The 24,902-nt window shown below is 39.6% G+C and overlaps 1 protein-coding gene across 1 annotated transcript in view; it reads left to right on the top strand.

The window, feature by feature from the left end:
- The window catches only part of LOC136857089 (phosphatidylserine lipase ABHD16A), a 238,201-nt gene that overhangs the window by 78,950 nt on the left and 134,349 nt on the right, over positions 1-24,902 (top strand). The window contains exon 8 of the mRNA XM_067135477.2: positions 7,221-7,385. Coding sequence (XP_066991578.2) covers positions 7,221-7,385 — 165 coding nt within the window. The remainder of the gene's footprint in view (positions 1-7,220; positions 7,386-24,902) is intronic.

The raw sequence follows: 24,902 nt of genomic DNA, 5'->3' as shown, positions 1-24,902 counted from the left end.
GCTCCGCTTGCGAAACAGTGTCTTACCAGTGGTTGACACCTGCAAATTCCTGGGTCTCCATTTTGATAAGAGACTTACGTGGCAGCCACACATCCGTCAGTTAAAGGTTGCCTGCATGAAGAGACTTAACATGCTTAAGTTTCTCAGCGGCACTTCGTGGGGGGCTGATCGTGCGGTACTGCTACGATTTTACCGACGACGGTCCTCTCCCGAATTGACTATGGAAGTGCAGCTTATGGCTCAGCATCAAAATCTACGCTGAGCCTTTTAGACAGTATTCACCATAGCGGAGTAAGGCTGGCAACGAGTGCTTTCTGTACTAGCCCCATTCCCAGCCTGCTCGCTGAAGCGGGAGTTCCACCTTTACGGATAAGGAGGCATCCTAACTTACGCTGCCAAAATTCGTGAAATGCCGCTACATCCAAGCTATCAATGCATCTATCGCACCCAATACCACCAGCGGTGCCAAGACCGGCCGAATGCCACACGGCCGGTTGGGTTTCGGATTGATAGCTTGTGTCATGGTTTGAATATTGATATCGGTGGTTGTCTTGAACGAACTCTTAGCGAGGTACCTCCGTGGTTGGTTCTGCGACCGGATATACGTCTAGATCTACTCCGTGGACCCAAAGTGAACACGGATTCCTCCGTTCATCGGAGGTATTTCCAGGACTTTGTTCACCAATATCCGGCCGCGAGACTTATCTTCACGGATGGTTCTAAAATCGGAGATAATGTTGGTTGCTCTTTTGTCATTGATGATATGAGTACGAAGGTCTCGCTCCTTAAAGTATGTAGCGTGTATACTGCAGAGCTTTACGCCATCTTAGAGGCTCTGCAGTTTGCACTGCGTGACGAAAGAAGCCACTTTCTGTTGTGTACCGATTCGTTAAGCTCTCTGCAATCTATTGAAACCTGTTTCTCGCAACACCCACTGGTGCAGCGGATACATGATCTTCTAGCCAGGTTCAGCGAAGCTAGCACCAGAATTACTTTCGCGTGGCTTCCAAGCCACGTTGGGATTGCGGGAAACGAACTTGCGGATGAAGCAGCAAAGGAAGCTGCACTTTTACCTCCAAGACCCGTCAATGTACCTGCTAAGGATATTTGTTCTCAGCTACGTCGAACCATCTTGGCGTTCTGGGAATCTGAGTGGCTAGATATCCGAACTCCCAACAAGCTGAGAGCAATTAAGAAGACAACTACCGTGTGGCTGTCCTCTTTCCGACCTTCACGGAGAGAGGCCATAGTACTGTGCAGGCTGAGGATAGGTCATTTACGATCCACGCACTCTTATCTCCTAAAGAGGGAAGACCCCCCAGTGTGTTCTTGTGGTGCCGACTTCACCGTGGCCCACATCCTCACAGAGTGCGCCGATCTCTCTGGCCTAAGACGGAGCCTCGGCCTGCAGGAAACACTCGAACGCATACTAGCCGATGACGCGACTACTGCTGATCTCGTCATCCGCTTTATGTGCGACAGTGGACTGATCAAGGGTATGTAAATTACAAGTGTATTGTTACTCAGGGAACGTACGTTCCCTTTTGATACGTTAGTAATCCTTTCGGCCTAATACTATAATTGTTTTTTGTTTTATTTTGTACTGCGTTTCCAAATTCCTTTGTTGAATAAATAATTTTGTTTTATATTTTAAACTTCTTTTCCACTTATTTGTTCAGAGAGGATGATTACCTCGTTGTACTTCCTCTTAAAACAAAAATCACCACCACCACCACCACCACCTTGATGGGCGCTGAAGCAATAGCCTCCTCCTCAAAATTCTCCATAAAGAAATTAACCACTACGGGTGAAAGTGGACTTCCCATAGCCACTCCGTCCGTCTGTTCGTAAAAATTCCCACCCCACAAGAAATAGCTGGACATCATGCAGTGGTAAAATAGCTTAGTAATGTCCTCAGGGAACAGGTGTTCAATGAGAGACATGACAGAGTCAATCGGCACTTTAGTGAACAAGGACTCCACATCGAAACTCACCAAAAGTGCATTAGGTTGAAGGGTTATGGTTGACAGCTTGTTGACGATATACCGAGAGTCCCTGACGTATGATTCAGTACATCCTATGTGTGGCTGAAGCAATTTGCTTAGGTATTTAGCCAGAGCATACGTAGGAGAACCTATCGCACTAACAATAGGTCTGAGGGGAACATCTCTTTTATGGATCTTAGGCCGTCCATATAATCTAGGTGGCACAGCATCCCCCGGGGACAGATGTTTAGCCTCCTCTTTTGGAATTGAAGATTGCCTTAAGAGCTTCGCGGTGGCGTTGGACACACGAGTGGTGGGGTCACGTGAGCTCAGCAATTTAGTGTATCGACAAGGTGGAAAATAAAAAATACTTGGTTGTAATCTGTGTAAGTGCGATATGGACCATAAAGCTGATTTTATGTTCCTCAAAACTCGGTACTATCTCGTGGCCATGCTCACAATGAGTGTGATTAAACATTGAATGGTAAGAATGAAGAATTATGTATTCTTGGCTCCTGTTAACTACAGCCTTTCTGAAGCAGAGGGAAGTATCATGGCCTTAAAACCATGCATAAATATTGCACATTTTATTTTTTTATGACATCCAGTTTTTCAAATGCTAGACACTTTTGGATTAAGGTTTCTGGTATGAAAATGGGAAACCACAGAAAACTATCTTCAGGGCTATGGACATTGGAATTTGAACCCACAATCTCCCGAATGAAAGCTCACAGCTACGTGACCCTAACCGCAATGCTAACTTGCTCAGTGACAGTAAATAACTTGACTCCCTAAGGGACGAATGGCTTCAGGTGGATGAGCCTCTTTAGATGGCATGATGGCCCCCTCAGTGGAGGAAATGACATTGGAAGGCATCAAGCTTTCTGGTCCAACAGAAAAAATGGACAGAGAAGGAATGTTCACTATTCATTTCCCAAGAGTTTTGAAGGCAGAGGTCATGCCAGACAGACTGGCTGTGAAGGTGCATGTTAGCTGTATATTGAGTCTGTGGCAATCCATTACAATCCCAGTGTTCTACTCTGCATATCACATTTCATGTATGATGCAAGATTTGGCTCAGAGTTTATAGTGTGTGGGTCTTTCCTTGGCAAATTTGGATCTACCTTAAACAAATTCACGTCAGTGACACTTTTTCTTCCATATCTTCTCTCACTGTTTGGAGTCCAACAGCAGTAAGATGAAGGTGGTAAGAGCAGATTTCAGTTGAAACTGGGATCTTCTAGTCTGGACCTGCACAGTGATGGCAGATTTGTGATGGTGACTACTCAGAAATTTGTTCTTGCGTCTCTGTTTGGGCAGGCCTGTTTAGAGTACTGCTGTCCACTCTATGTGGGGGAAGGCCCTAGAAAATGTGGACTGAACTTCAGTAGTCATGCTATTTGCCTGGCTGGGTGACTGCGCCCATTGAGTTGCTCTCTTTCGATCTGAGAAAACTAACCATCAGCCATTTACAACTGGGACATGGGATATTAGAACATTCTTTGATACAAGTAATAATGACAGGCCCAAAATGTAAATAGCACTTGTCACTCACGAGCTTGCTAGAGTGGATATCAATGTTGATGCCTTGAGTGAACCATATTTTCTGGTGATGAAAAACTTGTGGAGTTTGGATCAGGCTTCACCATCTTTTGGAAGGGAAGAGGGGAAGGTGAGAGTCGTGTGTATGGTATTGGGTTTTCCAAAAAGATATAACTGGTAAATGCCCTCCGGCTTACTCCCACTGCAATCGAGTAGCTTATGACTTGCCATATACGAATTCTGTCACCAGCTGAGCACACTCGCCAGCAAAGTATCACCTTAGGACTAATTATTATTGCTTGGCAATTTCAACGCCAGAGTCGGGAGTGATAATCAGCTGTGGTAAATTGTAATGGGGAAGTATGGTCTTGGAAAATGCAACACCAGTGGGTTATTGCTTGTTGGCCTGCGTGCTGAATATGAACATGTTCATCACCAATACTTAATTTTAGCTTCCTAAACGTTTTAAGAATACATACATATGTAGGATTTGAAAGAGATTTATTACACAACTAATATTACTTGAACATAGAAACCTTCAATGAATTACAAACAAGCAGGAGATGAACACAACACACAAGTCTTAGCTGAACTGTGAGTTTATCAACACATAATTGACTGTCTGTTCCTTTTTCCTAGAGTTCCCTTGACACACACCAACCATCCTCTTTGACACTGGCCATATGATTCAGTCTCCCACATTTGCCATCCTACTGGTCATCCATCCCTGAAGAGACATAACCATCAGTTCATTGCTTCATATACTCAGCACAGCTTGTAGTTTGTCTGGGACCCTAGTGTTCACCTTCACGACACGTCATAAGTGTCCTAGGGTTTCACTTTAGTAACCCGATACGGTAATTACTTGCACCTGGCAAGTTGGCCGTGCGGTTAGGAGCGCACGGCTGAGAGCTTGCGCCCGGGAGATAGTGGGTTCGAAATCCCGCTATCGGCAGCCCTGAAGTTGGTTTTCCATGGTTTCCCATTTTCACACCAGGCAAATGCTGGGGCTGTACCTTAATTAAGGCCATGGCCGTTTCCTTCCAACTCCTAGGCTTTTCCTGTTTCATCATCGCCATAAGACCTATCTGTGTCAGTGAGACGTAAAGCCACTAGCAAAAAAATATATATATTACTTAAACATAGAAACACTCAATGAATTACAGACAAGCAGGAGATAAACACAAAACACAAGTCTTAGCTGAACTGTGAGCATATCAGCACATGGCAATTAATTGATTGTTCCTTTTTCTCAGAGTTCCCTTGACTCCCACCAACCATCTTCTTTCGCACTGCCCATATAATTCACTCTCCCACACATATTCATTATAGACTGTTGTGCCTTTCAGTGTTTAGTCTGCAAACCTCTGTGAAATAACTATGCGTCTCTGCAATCCTCTATTTCCAACTATAGTCTGTGGCTCTGAGCACTGGCATGTCCTTGATTACATCATCACTTGGCAATGTGGTAAGAAAGACGTTCTTATTGCATTGCCAAGACCGCAAGAATTCAGAGTCTCAGTGTAAGAGGTACAACTGACTTGATCTGCATATGGCAACTCCAAGAAAAATGCAGAGAACAGTACCCTCTGTATTTAGCGTTTTATGATCAGGAATTGGTCTTTTATTCTATCTCAAGATCTGCTTTGCGGGCTATGTTGAAAAATTTTTGTTGGCTTGAACGGGCTGAGTGGCTCAGACGGTTAAGGCGCTGGCCTTCTAACCCCAACTTGGCAGGTTCGATTCTGGCTCAGTCTGGTGATATTTGAAGGTGCTCAAATACGACAGCCTCGTGTCGGTAGATTTACTGGCATGTAAAAGAACTCCTGCGGGACTAAGTTCCGGCACCTCGGCGTCTCCGAAGACCGTAAAAGTAGTTAGTGGGACATAAAGCAAATAACATTATTATTATGTTGGCTTGAACACTTTGTTGGCCTTGTTCAAGCACTTCAAGATGATAGGTCTGGTCAGGTTCTCCAACAGAGAAACTTCTCTGATGCTTTCCCTATCACACACAGATTGAAGTAAGGCTGTGTACTTGCCCCAACGCTCGTTGCTCTGTACATGGCTGCTATGTGTCATGCTACATCATCTACCAACACCCCTGGCATTAAGTTAAGGTATCGCCTTAATGACGGAACTGCACTGTGCTGAATACACTGCATCACCTGCTCTTACACCTAAGGAGCTGCAGCAGTCAGTCAATAATTTCAAATGTGCATATCATCGTTTTGGTCTCACCATTGGTGTAAAAAAATCTCAGGCACAAGATCTCATGGTGCCCCTTTGGGGCATTATGAAGACCCGCTTAAACAAGCCATAAAGGTCAGAAATATTCACCCTCGAACCTGGGATTGGAGAACCTGACTAGACCTATCATCTTGAAGTGCTTGAACAAGGCCAATAAAGCGTTCAAGCCAATAAAAAAATTTCAACACAGCCTGCAAATCAGATCTTGAGATAGAATAAAAGACCTGTGCCAGCGTTTTGCCCCAGTGTAGCAGTGGGCTCATAAATTGGAATGCTACACCTTTCCAAGACCCTGGCACTCGTGTGCCGTTGACACCACTGCAAGCCTCCTATGTAGGACAATATATTTCTTGTTCTCATTCTTTTTTATTCTTCTTCAGATCACGTCATTACAGTTCCATAGAAGAAGAATAACTTCTTTTTTACCATTAGCTTTACGTCTCACCGACAGATAGGTCATATGGTGACAATGGGGCAGGAAACGGATAGAAGTTGGAACGAAGCAGATGTGGCCTTAACTGAGATACAGCCCCAGCATTTTCCTGGTGTGAAAATGGGAAAGCATGGAAAACCATCTTCAGGGCTGCCAACAGTGAAGGAGAATAACATTGGGGTGCATAAATTCCTACTCAGTTTCAATACTAATAGCCGATTTTTACCATACACTCTGTTTGAACATTGTCCACGAACACCATAAGAAACTCCTCCAGTAGGGCACATTTTATTCATTTTAATCAATGCAGTATTGGACTGTAACCATTCACTCAGACTGTTACCAATCTTAATAAGACTAAAACACCAAACTTTGAATATGTCAAACTGAACTTTTCTGTCATCATTTTTATCCATATTTTCATATTATGAATGGCATGATAGTTAAGTGGGATAGCCACTGTCTTCTCACCAGAGGGGCCGAGATTAATACATGCATGTGGGATGTTTGAAATGAAAAATAGAATCCCTATGGTTTGGATTCCATGTAATGTTAGAGACTCTATGGCTATAATTACCTCATCAGCAGTCATGTAAAAGTACAAGCTTACTTAATTGCCTCCCATTTCTATATTGGAAATTATTGTGGTAGCCCAGTCCAAAATCAAGAATTTCTGCAAATCTATAGATTTCGTACTCTACTTTCTAACTACTTATTATTTTTTTACTTACTGCTACACCTCACGCATTATTTTGTATCTTTTAATTTAGTTTCCTGTCAGTTACTTCAACAAAAGCTGTTCTTGCTCTTTATAGTTCATTTTTATGTCGATTTTTTAACGAGATCACCTGCCCAAATTAATTTGTGTTTTAAATGTTGACTGCCTAAAAAGACCAGGTTATTTTTACAACTCTAAGATGAAGCAAATATTTTTTAGTAATTCTTCTCATTGTTTGGTGAAAATATGGAGTGCATATCGTGTATTTGGATGATACTTGCTTTACTTACAGGGAGAACCATTTCCTTCCCAAGAGCTTAATGCTGTGGACTGTGTCATGCAGTTTGCCATTCACCATCTCGGATTTGTACCCGAGAACATAGTCCTGTTTGGCTGGAGTATTGGAGGATTTCCCTCTACTTGGGTTGCCATGAACTACCCTGATGTCAAAGGAGTGGTGAGTACACAGTAGGTCTCTAGATTTCTATGATATAAACTATTGAATTAAAATAACTGTAACATTCAGATATTCTACTATTTCTGCTGCTGCTACTATCATGTGACCTAAGCTACCTTGTCAGGCTGGGTAGCTCAGGCAGTAGAGCGTTGGCTTTCTGAGCTCAAGTTGGCGGGTTCGATCCCAGCTACGTCCGGTGGTTTTGAAGGTGTTCAAAAATGTCAGTAGATTTACTCATTGTTTGAATGGTCAGCTTTGAGGCCTTCTTTTCAGAGGGTCCCAGATTCGATTCCCGGTCGGGTCGGGAATTTTAATTGTGTGTGATTAATTCTTCTGGCCTGGGGAGTGGGTGTTTGTGTTTGTCCCAACACTTCCCTCTTCATATTCAGACAACACACTACACTACCAACCACCATAGAAACATGCAATAGTAATTACATCCGTCCATATATAGTTGACGTCAGGAAGGGCATCCGGCCATAAAACAGGGCCAAATCCACATGTGCAACACAGTTTGCAAGTTCGTCAATCCGCTATTAGAATTAAAGATTATTTTATTAGTGTTGTTATTAGTATTGCTTCAATAGTATGTATAGCCTATACAGTGAAACCTCTTTAATACGGACTGATCAGATGCAAAAATGTATCTGTATCTGGGATGTGTCCGTTAATGGGTGGGAATGTTTATATAAGCAAAATTTTCCGCTTGCAATGCATATACAGTATTATTAAAAAAATACTTTAAGAGATATTGTAGCATGTATCTTTATTGTACAGTATGTTAACAGTTGCAAAACCTTTAACTGGAATCGGCTCAAATTACTACTGTGTATTGTATCAGCTAACCAACCCTCACTGTTTTGTGAGGTATTTTCCGTAAAAAACTACTGTGTCAAGAACATTCCAAGTTGACTGTCTTCTTCTCCAGAATGTCCTGTTGTTGTATTAGTTGAAAGCTCTTGGCATCTCTCTGATGAAGAGCAAATCCCTTCAGTGTTTCCAGCATTTGATAATCTGAAGCATAGTTGGTTATCAAAGTATTTAAACTGCAGTTTTCATCCTTTTCATCTTTTTCTGCACAGTCACCAGGTTTCAGTTCCGTTGCTTGCACATCCTTTACAATTTGTCTTATATCTGGTGAATTTTCCACAAACTGTACACTGCACTGTACTTTTCTCCCTGTGGGTGATAGCGGTAGAATTAACATCCACAGTGTCCCCTGGTGGTCATAAGGGGAAACTAAAAGGGGGACTAGGGGCTCTCGGTTTCTGAATGTGGGTTGGCAACCACGGTTCACACTAGCTGAGTAGGCATTGCTTCCATTTACTTGTCAGGTTCCTCACTTTCATCTCCCTCTCCAACCTTCCTTGGTTAACTCTTTTTCCCTTCCAACCCTGACAGTTTTCGGTTTATGAGGCCTAGAGTGTCTTCATTTTCACGCCTTCATGGTCCTTCCCTTTGTTTTGCCGATACCTTCATTCTTCAAAGGTACTGTATTCTTCTCCTTTCACTCTCATTAGTGTTAATGGAGACTGATTGCCCAGTTGTACTTTGTCTTAAAACAATGAGCCCTTCCCGCGTCCAGGTACGACACAGCCATAAAATACCGACAGTCAGATGTAATCTCAGGGTATCTCAACAAATAAGAAAAATATCTAATTTTTCTTGTAGGTTAGGCTTTACGTGAATTCAGAGAAAAACGCAGGGACTGCGTGTGATAATTACCGATGAACGTCTCCATCCTATCTCTTAGAAGTATAAATTCATCATCGACCGCATGATTCTAACGCAAATTGCATGATCAACACCTTACAAACTAAGTCAATCTGCTTACAACTACTACAAATTACCACTCACTGTATTATAAAATAATGAGAAAACATACTTATTAAACTAAGAAAACTAAGAAAAATTGGGAACTTACATCATTATAATCTTCCACAATCGTTGCTCAAAATTAATAATGATTCGTTAAATTTAACATTTAAGTCAGCGCTGGCTTATTAACAAAATAATATGATATTATGAATTCAGTATTTCTGAAATGAACTCAGGTTTCCATATCTATAATCATCCTTGAAAAAATTAAACCAGTCATTCACATGCATCACTGTATCACAATTACATCGTAATAAAAAATAAAAAAATGGACTTCCTTCTTATAACTCATAAAGTTTGAAATCATGTAATCTGAATTCGTTAATGTAGAATATCATTGGTGAAGAACTGTAATATGATGACTGACGTGCTAAGGTTTCCATCCCTATTGCCTCTTAAATCACGGCTCGTAATTTACTGTCTTTTCATTTAAAATTATAACATTAATTATAAAACAACACTCAAAATATCAAATAATGTATCTCACTATTGTATCTAAATAATTCTTAATTTACTGCTATACGGCTCAATATGCATTCATTCGTTAAATTCATCTCTATTATATCATGTGCAAGTAATTCAATAAGTATCTACGTTATGATATCTCGGTAGTATGTATACGCGTCGCTTCTACTATATATATTGTCTTAACATACCTTACACTTCACATATGTTACGAGAATACGTCACAAGATTCATATATTTTAACATTAACAGCTGCATTTGATGTTATACCATCTCTCAAATCTCAACTACGTACGAATATTCACCATTCATACCTTATTTCATGTCACTCCCGCGGTGTATTTCTTTCCTTGTGCTAGCATCGTCTAACTGATCCAATATATTCATATTTAGCATCTACCATCCATATCATATCATCATAATCTCATAATTACCGTAACGCACATTATCATACTCAAATCATTTCATATATCCTCTTACTACCTTATAAAAGCTTCAATTATTTCCATTTCATCTTTCTCAATACCATTTCTCATCATTCATAACCTCCTTCATAATAATCGCAATTACTGAGACATAACATTCTTCTGTACGTAAATACTCCTTTACATTGATCAATTCTCTTCCAAAAATTATGATGCTTAACCTTAAATACTGCGTTCATACATTTAACAACATTACTTTACAAGGAATAACTTGACTATATCTTTCACTTCTCAAATGCGATCCACCTGTGACGTAATCGTTGACTGAATGGTTTCGCGAGATTCATAGATATTATTTACCATATGACAATCTTTGCAATCAGCTGTTATATAACTTTTCTTCCTACCCGTATTCTCAATTATCTTGGTAACTCACTTATTTCATGCACAACCATACTCCACGAGATATCAATCTAATTATATATTAACTTAATATAGTATTAAAAACTTAAATGTAACGCACTTCACTTCACAGTTTCACTTGCACTCTTAAATATTTCACAGTTAGAATACTCTATTCTAATGCATATGCCTAGCTAAATTAAGAATTATATTACTTGTGGTAAACACTTAGCTCATCTTTCATCATATTAGCCGTCAGTTGCTCTCCTCCTGCTCGTTACATCGCTGGTCCATTGGCCAATATTTCAAGGTTCGGCTGGATTCCTCATCTCATCTTAGGTAGGTTTGGCTGTTCGGATGATATCTCCCTCCAGGTTGGTCCATCTGGATGCTTAGCAAGTCATCTTCTTTCAGAGTAACTGCCGATAAAATCAAATAATATCGAGAAGTAAAAGTTCATTTTAAATTCTTCCTAGAGTAATATTTCTTTTAAACTATTCTGTTAAGTCTTCTCTCGTGTTCTAACTAACTAATTTTCTAAGTCTGCGTAAGATTTTTCGTCATGTCCTACGAAAATCTTCAATTTTAAATTATTTATTTTCTAAAATAATATTTCTTTCTCGACTTTCCTTCTGATGGAGTAATTCTCTCCTATCCTTTTCTTTTCTTACGGCTTCCAATTTATGATTTCCGAAGTATCACTGATCTTGCGCCTCGGGTCTATCAGTGTACGTATTTAAATGAATTCTTGTATATCTCACTGAATTTATATCCTTCAGTGTTTTTGCAGGTTGTTTTGCCATCTTCTTTTAAATTATCATAGCTTTTCTTCAAAATTTCTGCTGTAATTTTAACAATTTCCTTTCTTGTACGCAGCAACAGCAATTTCCTTCTTGTCTTCTAGAGTTCAGTTTTTCAAGTAAGTTTTTTCATTAATCTCTTATATTTTACTTTTTTTTTTTGAAACAATTTCCCTGAAATTGCTCTGTTCTGCACTGCCTTTGAAAATGTATTCGTTCCAAGTTAATCATGGCCTCCTATTGTATCCAAATGTTAAGACTTTCTTGTGTATTCTCTTGGGTCTGAGTGGTCTATACCTTTCCTTGGCGCCATTTTGGAACACGTCCGAAAATGCAACGAGCACATTTTATTCCCTACCACGGATTAAATATATTGCTTGCAATATATTTACTTTTTCGAAACTTGATTAACAAATGTGCCTTTGCATTTTCTGTAAATTCTCTGTCTTTCTTCCATTGAATGTTAGATCTTTGTTCCTCTGTGGAATAGTATCGATTATTATTATATCATAACTGATGCTATTTGGTTTCTCTGAGGACATCTCTATGCATATCAGCTGATTTAACATTGTGTTTGGTCCGAATTCAACCTTTAGTCATTTCCAACTGTGAATTTTGTCCGAGTTCTCATTTTTTTAATAAGTCTAGAGTTCAATTTAGTTTGCGTTCAGCAACTTCCTTCTCTTCCTTGGTGGTTTGGATTTTGCTCTGGTTTGCTTATATTCTTTCTTGACTTTCAGAATCATTTTACCGTCTTCATAATGGCATAGCTTTTGAGATATATTTTGATTTGGTTACAGCTTGCCTTGTCAATGTTATCATCATCTTAGGCTTGTGGAAATCTTGCTCTTGCATGTCATTTTGGTACATGTTCATATAATTCTCCATTCGTAATATCTCTGTTTGCATTCCTATGATCTCTATCTTTCTTAGCTTTCGTTGTTTCTCTTCCATTCTTCTTATCTGCTTTAGCTGATTATGTTGCCATTCTTCTCGTATACTCCGTTCTTTCAACTTTGCTCTACTTTTCTCTAATTCAAGCAACTCTTGTAGTTTTCCTATTTGTTTCTTTGCCTTTTTCTGCAGTTCTTTTCCCTTATTTTCAACTACGTCTTGCTTCTTCTTCTTCTGTCTCTGGGTTTCTTGTGTTAAGTTTGGTTTATTGGTTATTCCATGTGACAATTCCAGTTGATGGATTATCTCTTGTAATAATTCTGATTTCTTGGTTACTTCTTGTGGTAACTCGGTTTGGTTCTTACGATATTCTTCTCCTTCCATCTCTCCGATGAATTCTCGCTGCTCTTCATGATTTCCTTCATCTTTCACCTCTTCAGCGACATCCTGTTCTTCATTATTTTCTCCTCTCATTTCTTCAATAACTTCTTTCTGTTTCTCATAATTCTCTTCTCCTTTTGTTTCTTCGATGAACTTCTGTTGTTTCTCTCGACCTTCTTTTATTACTTTTTCAATGATTTCTTCATTGATTTCCTTTGTAATCTCTTGCTGTCCTTTATGATGTTCTTCTCTCATTTCTTCCATGATTTCTTCAGCAATTTCTTGTTGTTTCTGGCAATCTTCTTCTCTCACTTCTTCCATCACTTCTTGTTGTACCTCATGGTCTTCTTCTATTTCTTTTCCTCTCATTTTGTTCATGAACTTTTCATATTTCTCGGTCATTTCGGCTCGCATACTTTGTATATCATTTTTAATCCTTGACATCTCTGATCAAATTTTCGTGCCTTCTTCATTCATCTCTTCTTTTTTTCTTTTTTTTCTCTTCGATCATCTCTTTTTGTTCATCTACTCGTTTCCTAATTATTTCCTCCAATGATTCCTGCTGTTTCTGTTGATCTTCTTTCTTTTCTCATTTCTTCCATGAGTGATATTTTTCTTCCCGTTCTTGCTCTTACTCATCCTGTTTTCTATTGAGTTCTTGTAACAACTCTTCTTCTTTCTTTTTTTATTTCTATGAATTGATTTTGTTGCCATTCCTCTTGTTTCTTTTCTTGTTCCTTACAGAATTCCTTTAACAGTTCTTGTTGCCTTTTATCGAGATCCTGCAATAATTCTTGCTTTTCTCTGTTTCTTTCCTCGAGTTGTTTCTGTTGCCATTCCTGTTGTTCTCTCTTCTTTTCCGCTTGTCTTTTCTCCTTCTCTTCTTTCTCCTTCTTTCTCTCTTCCTCTTGTCTCTTCTCCTTCTCTTCTTGTTCTTCCTTCTGTTTCCTTTCCTTATCACCAACGGCATACAGATCATCTGTGAAATGTTAAAAATAGGTGAACTAACCAAAATTGGAAAGGTGAAGGCGATGTACATGAAAAGAACAGTGGGAGTAGGGAAGACAGCCCCATCAGGACTTCTATACGAGATGATGCGATAAAGCTACTTCATAGAGGACATCAGGATCCAACACCACCTACCATCAACAGAACCATATCAAGAGCTACTAAGGAAACGAAATAAGAAAGAAGAAATACAGCTGGAATTCTACATATCACCTACTATGGTTGAGAAGTCCTGGACCATTGAGAGCCAGGAGCAAAGACATGTAATAGCCAGACTTTCAGTACATGGCTTTCACTACAAACTGTGTATTAAAAAGAGATTCCACAAACCAGACATAGACTGCGTGTTTATGCTGTGCGGTAAAAGTTGTCACATATACCACATATTAAAGTGCACGAAAAGAATGAAGTCTATCACAGACTACAGTAAGGACTAAGATTCTGTACTATGCTTAACTGAGTGCACATTCTTCTTGTTATTACTAGACAAATATGCACCACGCTAGTCAATTTCACACGATTATGTTCCTAATCCAGATATAGGTTGCTGTATCACACGAAAAAACTGCACTCTACCACTCAACACAAATAAATTTCTAACTTCTGAATGGAATGCGAAATACAAGCAAAAATAGGCTCACTTTTTCCGTAATCACACTACTGTGCTGACGGCTCTTACCAGAGTTATTAATCACATTTCTTTCACATGGGATGGCAAATAACATTTTCAGGGCTAGGAAAAATGTGGTTTTACTAAGCGGTAATAACAAAAATTCGTGACGCAACAAGTGAGGTATTTTTATATAGATTTATATAAGATGAGAATCGGGACTTAGAATTTATGGCGTGCTAAGCGGGAAAACGTGTTAATGAGGAATGCACTAGCGAGGTTTCGTTGTTTATAAGTTTGATACCCTGAATAATTAATGGAAGTACAATAATAGGGCAAGGAAGTAAAGTATGCTGAGAATACAAATATGAACGAAGTATATTCTACAACAAGAGTTCAACTTTAATAATTTTTTATTAATTACAGATAGATATATATGTTGGTAATAATAATAATAATAATAATAATAATAATAATAATAATAATAATAATAATAATATCAATTTTGATTTAACTTATTAATATACAGTCAAACCTCGATAGAACAATATCCTAACCAAACCAAATCTCATGGCACTACAGCCCTTGGAGGGCCTTGGCTTACTAAGCGACCGCTGTTCAGCCCGAAGGCCTGCAGATTACGAGGTGGTGTGTGGTCAGCACGACGAATCCTCTCGGCCGTTATTCTTGGCTTTCTAGACCGGGGCCGCTATCTCACCGTCAGATAGCTCGTCAATTCTAATCACGTAGGCTGAGTAGACCTCGAACCAGCCCTCGGGTCCAGGTAAAAATCCCTGACCTGGCCGGGAATCGAACCTGGGACCTCCGGGTAAGAGGCAAGCATGCTACCCCTACACCACGGGGCGTTAAAATTAAGATTGTTATAGCAGGGTTATTGTTATAATGAGGTTTTGTTAAATAGGGACTACTACAGTACTGTACTTACTGTACCGAAAAGTGCAGTATATACAATACTTTTCTGAAGAAAAAGGAACATTAAAATACAATTAATGAAACACATTTTGTTCACTCTATTTATTAGTAGAATATCTTACTCTTGTGTACTGATGAATTCACTTATTTCCCTTTGTTTCTTTTTTTTTTTAACGACTCTTTTGTAAATATTGTTTCTATCGCCTGTAACACAATCAATTGTTCCGCTGAACACTGGGGATTGAAGATACTACTTGCTGGATGATTTCCAGCTGTCCGATTAGTTCCATCAGAGGAGGAGGAGGATTCACACTTACCACATGACTGTCATCATCAGAATCATTAACAGGCAAATCTCCCTTTAACTCTTCAAAAACCGAGCTCGATAGCTGCAGTTGCTTAAGTGCGGTCAGTATCCAGTATTCGGGAGATAGTAGGTTCGAACCCCACTGTCGGCAGCCCTGAAAATGTTTTTCCGTTTCCCATTTTCACACCAGGCAAATGCTGGGGCTGTACCTTAATTAAGGCCACGGCCACTTCCTTCCCACTCCTAGCACTTTCCTGTCCCATCATCGCCATAAGACCTATCTGTGTCGGTACGACGTAAAGCAACTAGCAAAAAAAAAAAAAAAAAAAAAAAAAAAAAAAAAAAAAAAAAAAAAAAAACCTCTTCAAAAATAGATTTATCAGTGTATGCTTCGAAAACCAATGCCTGATTATCCACTGACACATATTCAACCACTGATACATCTATGGTTTTCCCAGTTACTGCCGAATACACCTCAAGATCACTTTGAACATCATCCTGCATTTCTTTATCCACCACAACATTCTCACCAACAACTTCACTTTTGGAAATCCTTGCTTTTTTCCAATAGTTCGCAATCACATTTGGCTCTACACTGTTCCAGGAACTAGCAATCGTGTCACAAGCCTGCTTCACATAGAAACTGTATGGGTTGTCTACCTTTCTTTCTATGTTTGCTATCACATGTTGAACTAGAAGTGAACAGTATTTTGTCGTGAAGTTCTTAATTATTCGCATGTCTTGTCGCTGAAGGATCGAAGTACAGTTGGGTGCGGAAGTAGCATGGTTCTACATTCATCAATGCTGGCATGTTGTTATGTGCACTACAATTATCCACCAGCAATGCAATTGTCTTATTTTTTTTTGCCATCCCTTTATCAGGCGAAAGCAGCCATTCACTAAAGAGAGCAGACGTCATCCATGTTTTTCGATATGTCTTGTAATTGACTGCAATAAAAAAATCACATTTAGAATTACAAAAAAAAAATTAAATTAATTTGGTAGAGTACAGTACTGTATGTACCTACTCTTCATGTATACTCATAAAATGACTACAGTAGATACTGTATTATCTTATGAATTAAAGAAAGATAAAATTAAATGTATGTACTCTTACCTGGTAAGCTTTTTACATTGTTGAAGCATCGGGGGTTTGCTGATCTTCCAATCACCAATGGTGTCAACTTATGTGTCCCTGTCGCGTTGCTGCAGAGAAGAACCGTTAGGTGTACTCTAGATTGCTTCCGTCCTTTACATATTTTTCCTCTAAAGGCATCAGCTGATAAAACACTCCCGTCTCATCTGCATTGTACATGTTTTACGACCGTACTTTTCCAGCAGTTTACACATTGTGTTTTTCCACCAACATTCTGCATCATCTAAAGGTGCGGATTTTTCTTCGCCTAAAATCACTTTAAAAACGATCCCATGCTGCTCCTTAAACCTCTGCAGCCACCCGTTACTTGCCTTAAAATTAGAATTGCCGAGCAACTTAGCGAAATCGAAGGCTTTCTGTCATATCAAGGGGCCATTATTTGGGATGTTCTCCGCACGCATATCATTAAACCACCGCAGTGTAGCACCGTCTACATTGTCAGTAGCGGCCATCTTCATTCTTTTTCTTGAAGGGTTAAACTTGCCACCTAGAAAACTTTCTTCAGTTTCTTTCCGTTTTTTAAGGAACGTAGCCAACGTCGATTGTGCAAGTCAGTACTTCCTCACCACGTCTACCTGTTTCATCCTGTTATCAGTGTCTTTGAAAACTTCCAGCTTATCTTGTTTCCGAGTTCCAGCCATTGTCCAAATCTCATTAGCCAACTCCAAAACGTATTTATCACCTTGAAAATATTTACAGATTGCACATATCACGTAAATAAACTTCGCACAAGATCAGCACAGCACTCTTGACTGCAACTTAAGCTCAATAATGTACAGACTACAAAAGTTAACACTGTTTCAAACACAGGAGCTCTTTGACTCTTGCTACTTGCCGCTGAGCTCAGCTTGCCGCGGCTATTCGCTACCTGTTAACTGCCAGGACAGTATGTAGGGAAGATTCTAAGAATACAGAGCTGAAGGTCGAGAGGTTTAACAAACAATACGTACTGTTATGGTCAGATTCTTAGAAGCAGAAAATAGTAACATCCTCGAAACTTTGTCTTCGTTATAACAGGGTGTTACTAAAATAACTTCATTGTTCTAATGAAGTGTAATTAACATAGAAAATATAGGAAATCTGCTGGGACCATACAAAAATATCACTGTACCCAGGTTTATCGTTGTATCGGTAATCGTTCTACAGAGGTTTGACTGTATTGAATAATACTTTTGATCGTCTTTACAAGCCGTAATGTTCATTCACTTAAATCATAAATTGAAGGTCATTACTGATGAAATACGTGCGTTCAGTATCAAATTAATTGAAACAGTAATTGTGTAACCAATCTCAATTTTTGGAGTTTTTGTAGATAATTGTGCAGAGGTATAGTTCATATTAGTCAGCTTAACATAATCATCTATTCATGCTGAATATTAAATTATGTACTAGCGACTTTGGGAAATATTTCAATTTACATCCTCGTTTACCCTTAACCGTGAGCAGATCTCTATAGTTGATGACTGAGTTATGCTGTGGTGAATTGTAATGAATCCAACTCTATATGACATATATTTTGAAATTATAGAACCCGAGTAGGGTAGACCTACAACAACCACCACCTGTACGCTGCAATCAATCAAGGTGTATTCACTGGCATCAACATTTTTGTACCCTGCCTGGTTCAAAAAACCCTGGATCGAATCTTGTTGTAGTTCTTTATCATCTTGATTTCCGAGATGTAATCGGTCCCATTAGCACAAAATCTTGCCTTGAAGAAACAGTTCCGAATCATGTCCTTAGTTACAATTTTACAAGCCAAATCAATCCATTCCACTGCAACCAATACAGTGACAGATTTGGTGAGATCAGAGGCAGAAGATGCAGTGTCAAGGTTTGCTATGAGCCGTCTGAGTGCATTAGCTGTCTGTACTGACCTTTGAAAATGTGAATAATGCCTTAACAATATGTTGACAGTCAGAAATAGTGTTCGGAAAAAAAAGAAAAAAAAAAAAAAACCCACTAACCGGCAATTTTTAAAATTTAATTCATGGTGAGAGGTCATATTGTATAGGAAAATTAAAGCTTTCCTGTTTTGGTTATTCATTTTCTTGTCGAAAGAAACAAGCCAGTCAGTCGTAATTTCTCATGACATCCGATCTTTTCTGTTAGCTCTCAATCCCTGTAGTAACTTTCTGACATCCTATCTTATAAAACAGCGATGGTTTGATGCTTTCCAATAAAAAGAGGTTTAGATGTTTCACATGCCATATTTGAGCAAAGAAGCACGGTTAGGCGCTCTTTAGAAATTTTTCTTCTAATACATTTTTTCCCCCAGATACTTAGTTTTATCGGGAAGAAAAATAGGTCAGTGTGGTCCATATTATAAGAGTCTTCTTCCTTCTAACATGCAATAATGGAGAACACTTTTTCTTTCCACTGTTCAGTTTACAGGCCAGTGACATCAGAAAGATTCCCCACACACAGTTTTGAAGCTTTTTTTTTTTTGCTTTATGTCGCATCGACACAGATAGGTCTTACAGCGACGATGGGATAGGAAAGGTCTAGGAATGGGAAGGAAGCGGCCGTGGCCTTAATTAAAGTACAGCCCCAGCATTTGCCTGGTGTGAAAATGGGAAACCACGGAAAACCATCTTCAGGGCTGCTGACAGTGGGGTTCGAACCCACTATCTCCGGATTACTGGATACTGGCCGCACTTAAGCAACTGCAGCTATCGAGCTCGGTAGTTTTGAAGCTAATGTTGTGTCTATACACATACATACAAACATTATCATTATAGGCTGTTATGCCTTTCAGCGTTCAGTCTGCAAGCCTGTGAGAATTTACTAAACGTCACCACAATCCTCTATTTGCAACTAATGCTGTGGCCTCATTTAGTTCTATACCTCTTAAATCATTAGAAACTGAGTCTAACCATCGTCGTATTGGTCTCCCTCTACTTCTCTTGCCCTCCATAGCAGAGTCCATTATTCTCCTAGGTAACCTATCCTCCTCCATTCGCCTCACATGACCCCACCACCGAAGCCGGTTTATGCGTACAGCTTTATCCATTGAGTTCATTCCTAAATTAGCCTTTATCTCCTCATTCCGAGTACCCTCCTGCCATTGTTCCCACCTGTTTGTACCAGCAATCATTCTGGCTACTTTCATGTCTGTTACTAGCGAGAAGCCTACAAGATGAGATAGTCGTCTCACTCATCAAATACTCCGTTTCGATTCTTCGTCACCATTTATATGGAGTTCATGCCATTTAACATGGTTAATTGTAACCTATCATTTTTTTAAACATTAATCTTTTTATCTTCCCTCAAAATTGTTATTGTGTATTATTCTGCGTCTTATGGTAAATCTAGGGTGTCCTGGATCAGACTAAATATATAAATAAAAAATAAAATGAATAAGATATCCTGAGTCCACCCAGCTTTCGCTCCCGTAAAGCAATGGTCTGAAAACAGACCGATGTAAAGATAGTTTCGTCTGGGAGCTGACTTCCTTCTTACAGAATACTGTTGATCGCAACTGTGAGCTCACTGCATTAGTTTTACGACACCTTGATTCAATCTCACTTACTATATTACCATCTTGGGAGAACACACAACCTAAATACTTGAAATTATCGACCTGTTCTAGGTTTGTATCACCAATCTGACATTCAGTTCTGTTGAATTTCTTACCTACTGACATCAATTCAGTATTCGAGAGGCTAATTTTCATACCATACTCTTTGCACCTATTTTCAAGTTCCAAGATATTAGACTGCAGGCTTTCGGCACAGTCTGCCATTAAGACCAAGCCGTCAGCGTAGGCCAAACTGCTTACTACATTTCCACCTAAGTGAATCCCTCCCTGCCATTTCATACCTTTCAGCAGATGAGCAAAGGTGAAAGATTACAGCTTTGTCTAACCCCTGTAAGTACCCTGAACCAAGAACTCATTCTACCATCCATTCTCACTGAAGCCCAATTGTCAACATAAATGCCTTTGATTGATTTTAATAATCTACCTTTAATTCCATAGTCCTCCAGTATAGTGAACATCTTTTCCCTCGGTATCCTGTCATATGCTTTCTCTAGATCTACAAAACATAAACACAACTGCCTATTTCTCTCGTAGCATTTTTCAGTTACCTGGCGCATACTGAAAATCCGATCCTGACAGCCTCTCTGTGATCTGAAACCACACTGGTTTTCATCCAACTTCCTCTCAACGACTGATCACACCCTCCGTTCCAAGATGCGAGTGAATACTTTGCCTGGTATACTAATCAATGAGATACCTTGATAGTTGTTGCAATCCTTCCTGTTCCCTTGCTAATAGATAGGTGCAATTACTGCTTTTGTCCAATCTGAAGGTACCTTACCAACACTCCATGCTAATTTTACTACTCTGTGAAGCCATTTCATCCCTGCCTTCCCACTATACTTCACCATTTCATGTCTAATTTCATCTATTCCTGCTGCCTTATGACAATGGAGTTTATTTACCATCCTTTCCACTTCCTCAAGCATAATTTCACCAACATCATTTTCCTCCTCCCTATGAGTTTGGCTGTTTGCAACACCACCAGGATGATTTCCTTTTACATTGAGAAGATGTTCTAAATATTCCCTCCACCTCTCCAGTGATTCTCTGGGATCTATTACGAGTTTGCCTAAATTACTCAAAACACTGTTAATTTCCTTTTTCCATCCCTTTTTAAGATTCTTTATTACTGTCCAGAAAGGTTTCCCTGCTACTTGACCTAGCCTTTCCAGGTTATTACCAAAATCTTCCCATGACTTCTTTTTGGATTCAACAACTGTTTGTTTCGCTCTGTTTCTTTCACCTACGTACAAATCCCTGTCTGCCTCGGCCCTTGTTTGGAGCCATTTCTGATAAGCCTTCTTTTTACGTTTACAGGCTGCTCTCACTTCATCATTCCACCAAGATGTTCGCCTTTTCCCATCTTTACACACTGTTGTTCCTAGGCATTCCCTAGCTGTTTCTACTACAGCATCCCTGTATGCCACCCATTCACTTTCTATATCCTGAACCTGCTTACTGTCTACTGTTCGAAACTTCTCACTAATCATATCCATGTACTTCTGTCTAATTTCCTCGTCGTGGAGATTTTCTACCCTTATTCGTTCGCAGACAGATTTCACTTTCTCTACCTTAGTTCACTACAGATCAGATAGTGGTCTGTTTCATCGAAAAATCCATGAAAAACTCGTACATTCCCTACAGATTTCCTGAATTCAAAGTCTGTTAAGATATAATCTATTATGGATCTGGTACCCCTAGCCTCCCATGTGTAGCAGTGAATAGCCTTATGCTTGAAGAATATATTCGTAACAGCTAAACCCATACTAGCACAGAAGTCCATCAAATACTTCCCATTCGCATTAGCTTCCATATCTTTCCCACATTTACCATTCACCCTTTCGTATCCTTCAGTTCTATTCCCAACTCTCGCATTGAAATCGCCCATTGGCACTATTCTATCCTTGCGGTTTACCCGGACCACGATGTATCTCAATGCTTCATAAAACTTATCAACTTCATCCTCATCTGCACCCTCACATGGTGAATACACGGACACAATTCTTGTCCTAATTCCTCCAACTGACAGATCTACCCACAAAATTCGCTCATTTATGTGCCTAACAGAAACTATGTTGAATGCAATGGTATTCCTGATAAGGAGCCCTACCCCAGACTCTGCCCTTCCCTTTCTAACACCCGTCAAGTACACTTTATAATATCCTACCTCTTCCTCGTTATCTCCCCTTAGCCGGATATCACTTACTCTTAGCACATCCAGATGCATCCTCTTTGCTTACTCAGCCAGTTCTACTTTCTTCCATAAGCCCCATTAATATTGATAGCTCCCCATCGAATTCCATTTCGTTTGCCAAGTTGTTTCCAAGGAGTCGCCTGTCAAATGGGAGTGGGACTCCATTACTCCCATAGGTCCGAGGCTTGCTTAAAATGTTCTGAGCTCAGTAAATTCATGAAGCAGGATGCTACCCTACTTGCATATAGTCCAAGTGAGGATCTCTCTTCTAACGGGTTATGGACCACCGGTGAATTGTATAGTCCTAGCTGCCTGAGCACAAGGAGGGCCATGACTCAGAATATGTCCGAGATGCCCACTCCCATTCCATAGCAACTGGTATCCCGACTCTCAGGACCACTTACTAGGCCACTTAGCCGTTGCCCATGGTTCACGAACTAGGACGTGACTACAGTAACCCACAAACATGAATCATGTTGTGCCTTAATCTAAATTTTTCCAGCCAACCATTCCAAGCTTTAAAATTTTCATAGCCAAGTTCACTAGCACTTCCTTAGCCTTTTCTTGAGTAATAGGACCAAAGTTGGGAGTGATTTTGCTTCTTGAAGCTGAAAATCACTCACTCAGGGCTTAGTAAGAGGACTTCGAGTTCTAAGGAAATTTATTATTTCTATTGTCGTCACTGTTCTCATGCCACTGTTTTAATATGCCATCATTTTGTTGTGTAGTGTAATTTGTGCATATATATATATATATCTCTTCAGTGGAATGTATCATCACGCCTCTATGCTGTGGTGTATTCTTATGACTTACATTTAAACTTCAGGCTGGTTTTCAGCCAGCAGAACTTTGTCTTCTGTTGTGTAAAGAAGGAACATAAGTCAGTATGGTGGACAGTGCTTGTGTTGGTTCATCATCATCATCATCATCATCATCATCATCATTGTACAGTTCCAGTTTCCTGGGTAGGTACTGCTAATGAGCCTCTTCCACTTCTTCCTGTCCATATACAACTTGTCATGGAGAACATCATCCACTGTACATCCTCTGGTAACTAGATCAACCTTGATCATGTCCATCCATCGGGTTTTAGGTCTTCCTGCAGGTCTTTTCCCCGCCATTGGTCTTTCCAAATTTATTCTGGCTGTTCTTGTAGGCTCCATCCTCATCACATGCCCATACAACCATAGTCTGGATGTGCCGATTCGGTCTAATAGGGATGTCTTTATTCCAGCTTCTTTCCTCACCTCCTCATTTAATACTAGGATTACCAAACATCCTTTCTACCTATTTTTTACCAAAGTAGTCATTTTGAGCAATAGTAACATACATTCACTTTCTTGAGGATATTAGTGCCAGAAAAAGGATCGAATTGAGTACAAAAACATAGACCCTAATTTAATTATGATCATGTAGGACTTGTAAAAACTATTATGAATAAATAAATAAATAAATAAATAAATAAATAAATAAATAAATAAATAAATAAATACACTAGTAAGTCAGAATGTTCTTCTTACATACATTGGTTTACATTATATACGTATCTGCATGAATGTCACTTTCTGCTTTTCAACTTACTAGTCACGCTGTACACACACTTTGCTTGGTCACCTTTGAAGTGAAGTAACCACAGACCCGTTTTCTACACATTACACACCTTTACTTTGTCTTGTTCCTTTTGCACACTGCGACCTGGCGCTGTCTGTGATGTGAACTTTCTTCGGAGGCTAGGGCCTCATTGTTGCAGCCAACAGCAACAATGGTGTTGAGAGGCCTACTGATCCACAAAGATGCATAAGGATGCACTAGATCGGTTGCCAACTGTCTCAGGAATACGCTTCTCGATTTTTGCTTTCCGGTTGTTGCCTTACACAATGCATAAGGATTTATACCAGCGAGATCTATATGTTGAAGACATGCACTGGCCATTGCCAACGCATCGATTTTACCATGTGTTTATAGCCCATTTGCTCTACTATGTCGACACCAAATTTGGTAGTATTATAGAAAGCTACTGTTTCAGGATTTTTCTTCGGGTGTTGTTCGTTGAGAATTAGGACATTCTTGTACTTTTTACTTCGGTAGGACGTGAGAGTTACATCCTCATCTTTGTACACTACTGTGCTGTAGAATGGGTCACTGCTGGTCTTCACAGGAGGAGGAACGTTTCTTCTACTACGGTTCAGTGTGCCCACGATACTTGCGTTTAAAAATAATGATTTCACTAGTTTTAATGAAGTGAAGAAGTTATCACAAGTAATATTTCTTCCCTGATTGATGAAAGACTCAGCAAGACGCAATACTACATGTTCACTTAGTCAGATCCGTGGATCACATTTGATCTTTCCCATGATAGGAAAAACTGCTTACAACATACTTGGCTTCCACATCGACAGCCAAACAAAATTTAATACCAAACTTGTCTGGTTTATTGGCATTATACTGCATAAATGGGCTTCTAGTTTTCAATGTAAAAGCTGTTCATCCATGGTAATGTTCTCACCTGGTCTGTAGCAA

Source organism: Anabrus simplex, chromosome 1, assembly GCF_040414725.1.
Source record: "Anabrus simplex isolate iqAnaSimp1 chromosome 1, ASM4041472v1, whole genome shotgun sequence".
NCBI classification, from domain to species: domain Eukaryota; kingdom Metazoa; phylum Arthropoda; class Insecta; order Orthoptera; family Tettigoniidae; genus Anabrus; species Anabrus simplex.
The sequence above is the reverse complement of the archived record's forward strand: the minus strand, read 5'-3'. Positions and strand labels throughout refer to the sequence as shown.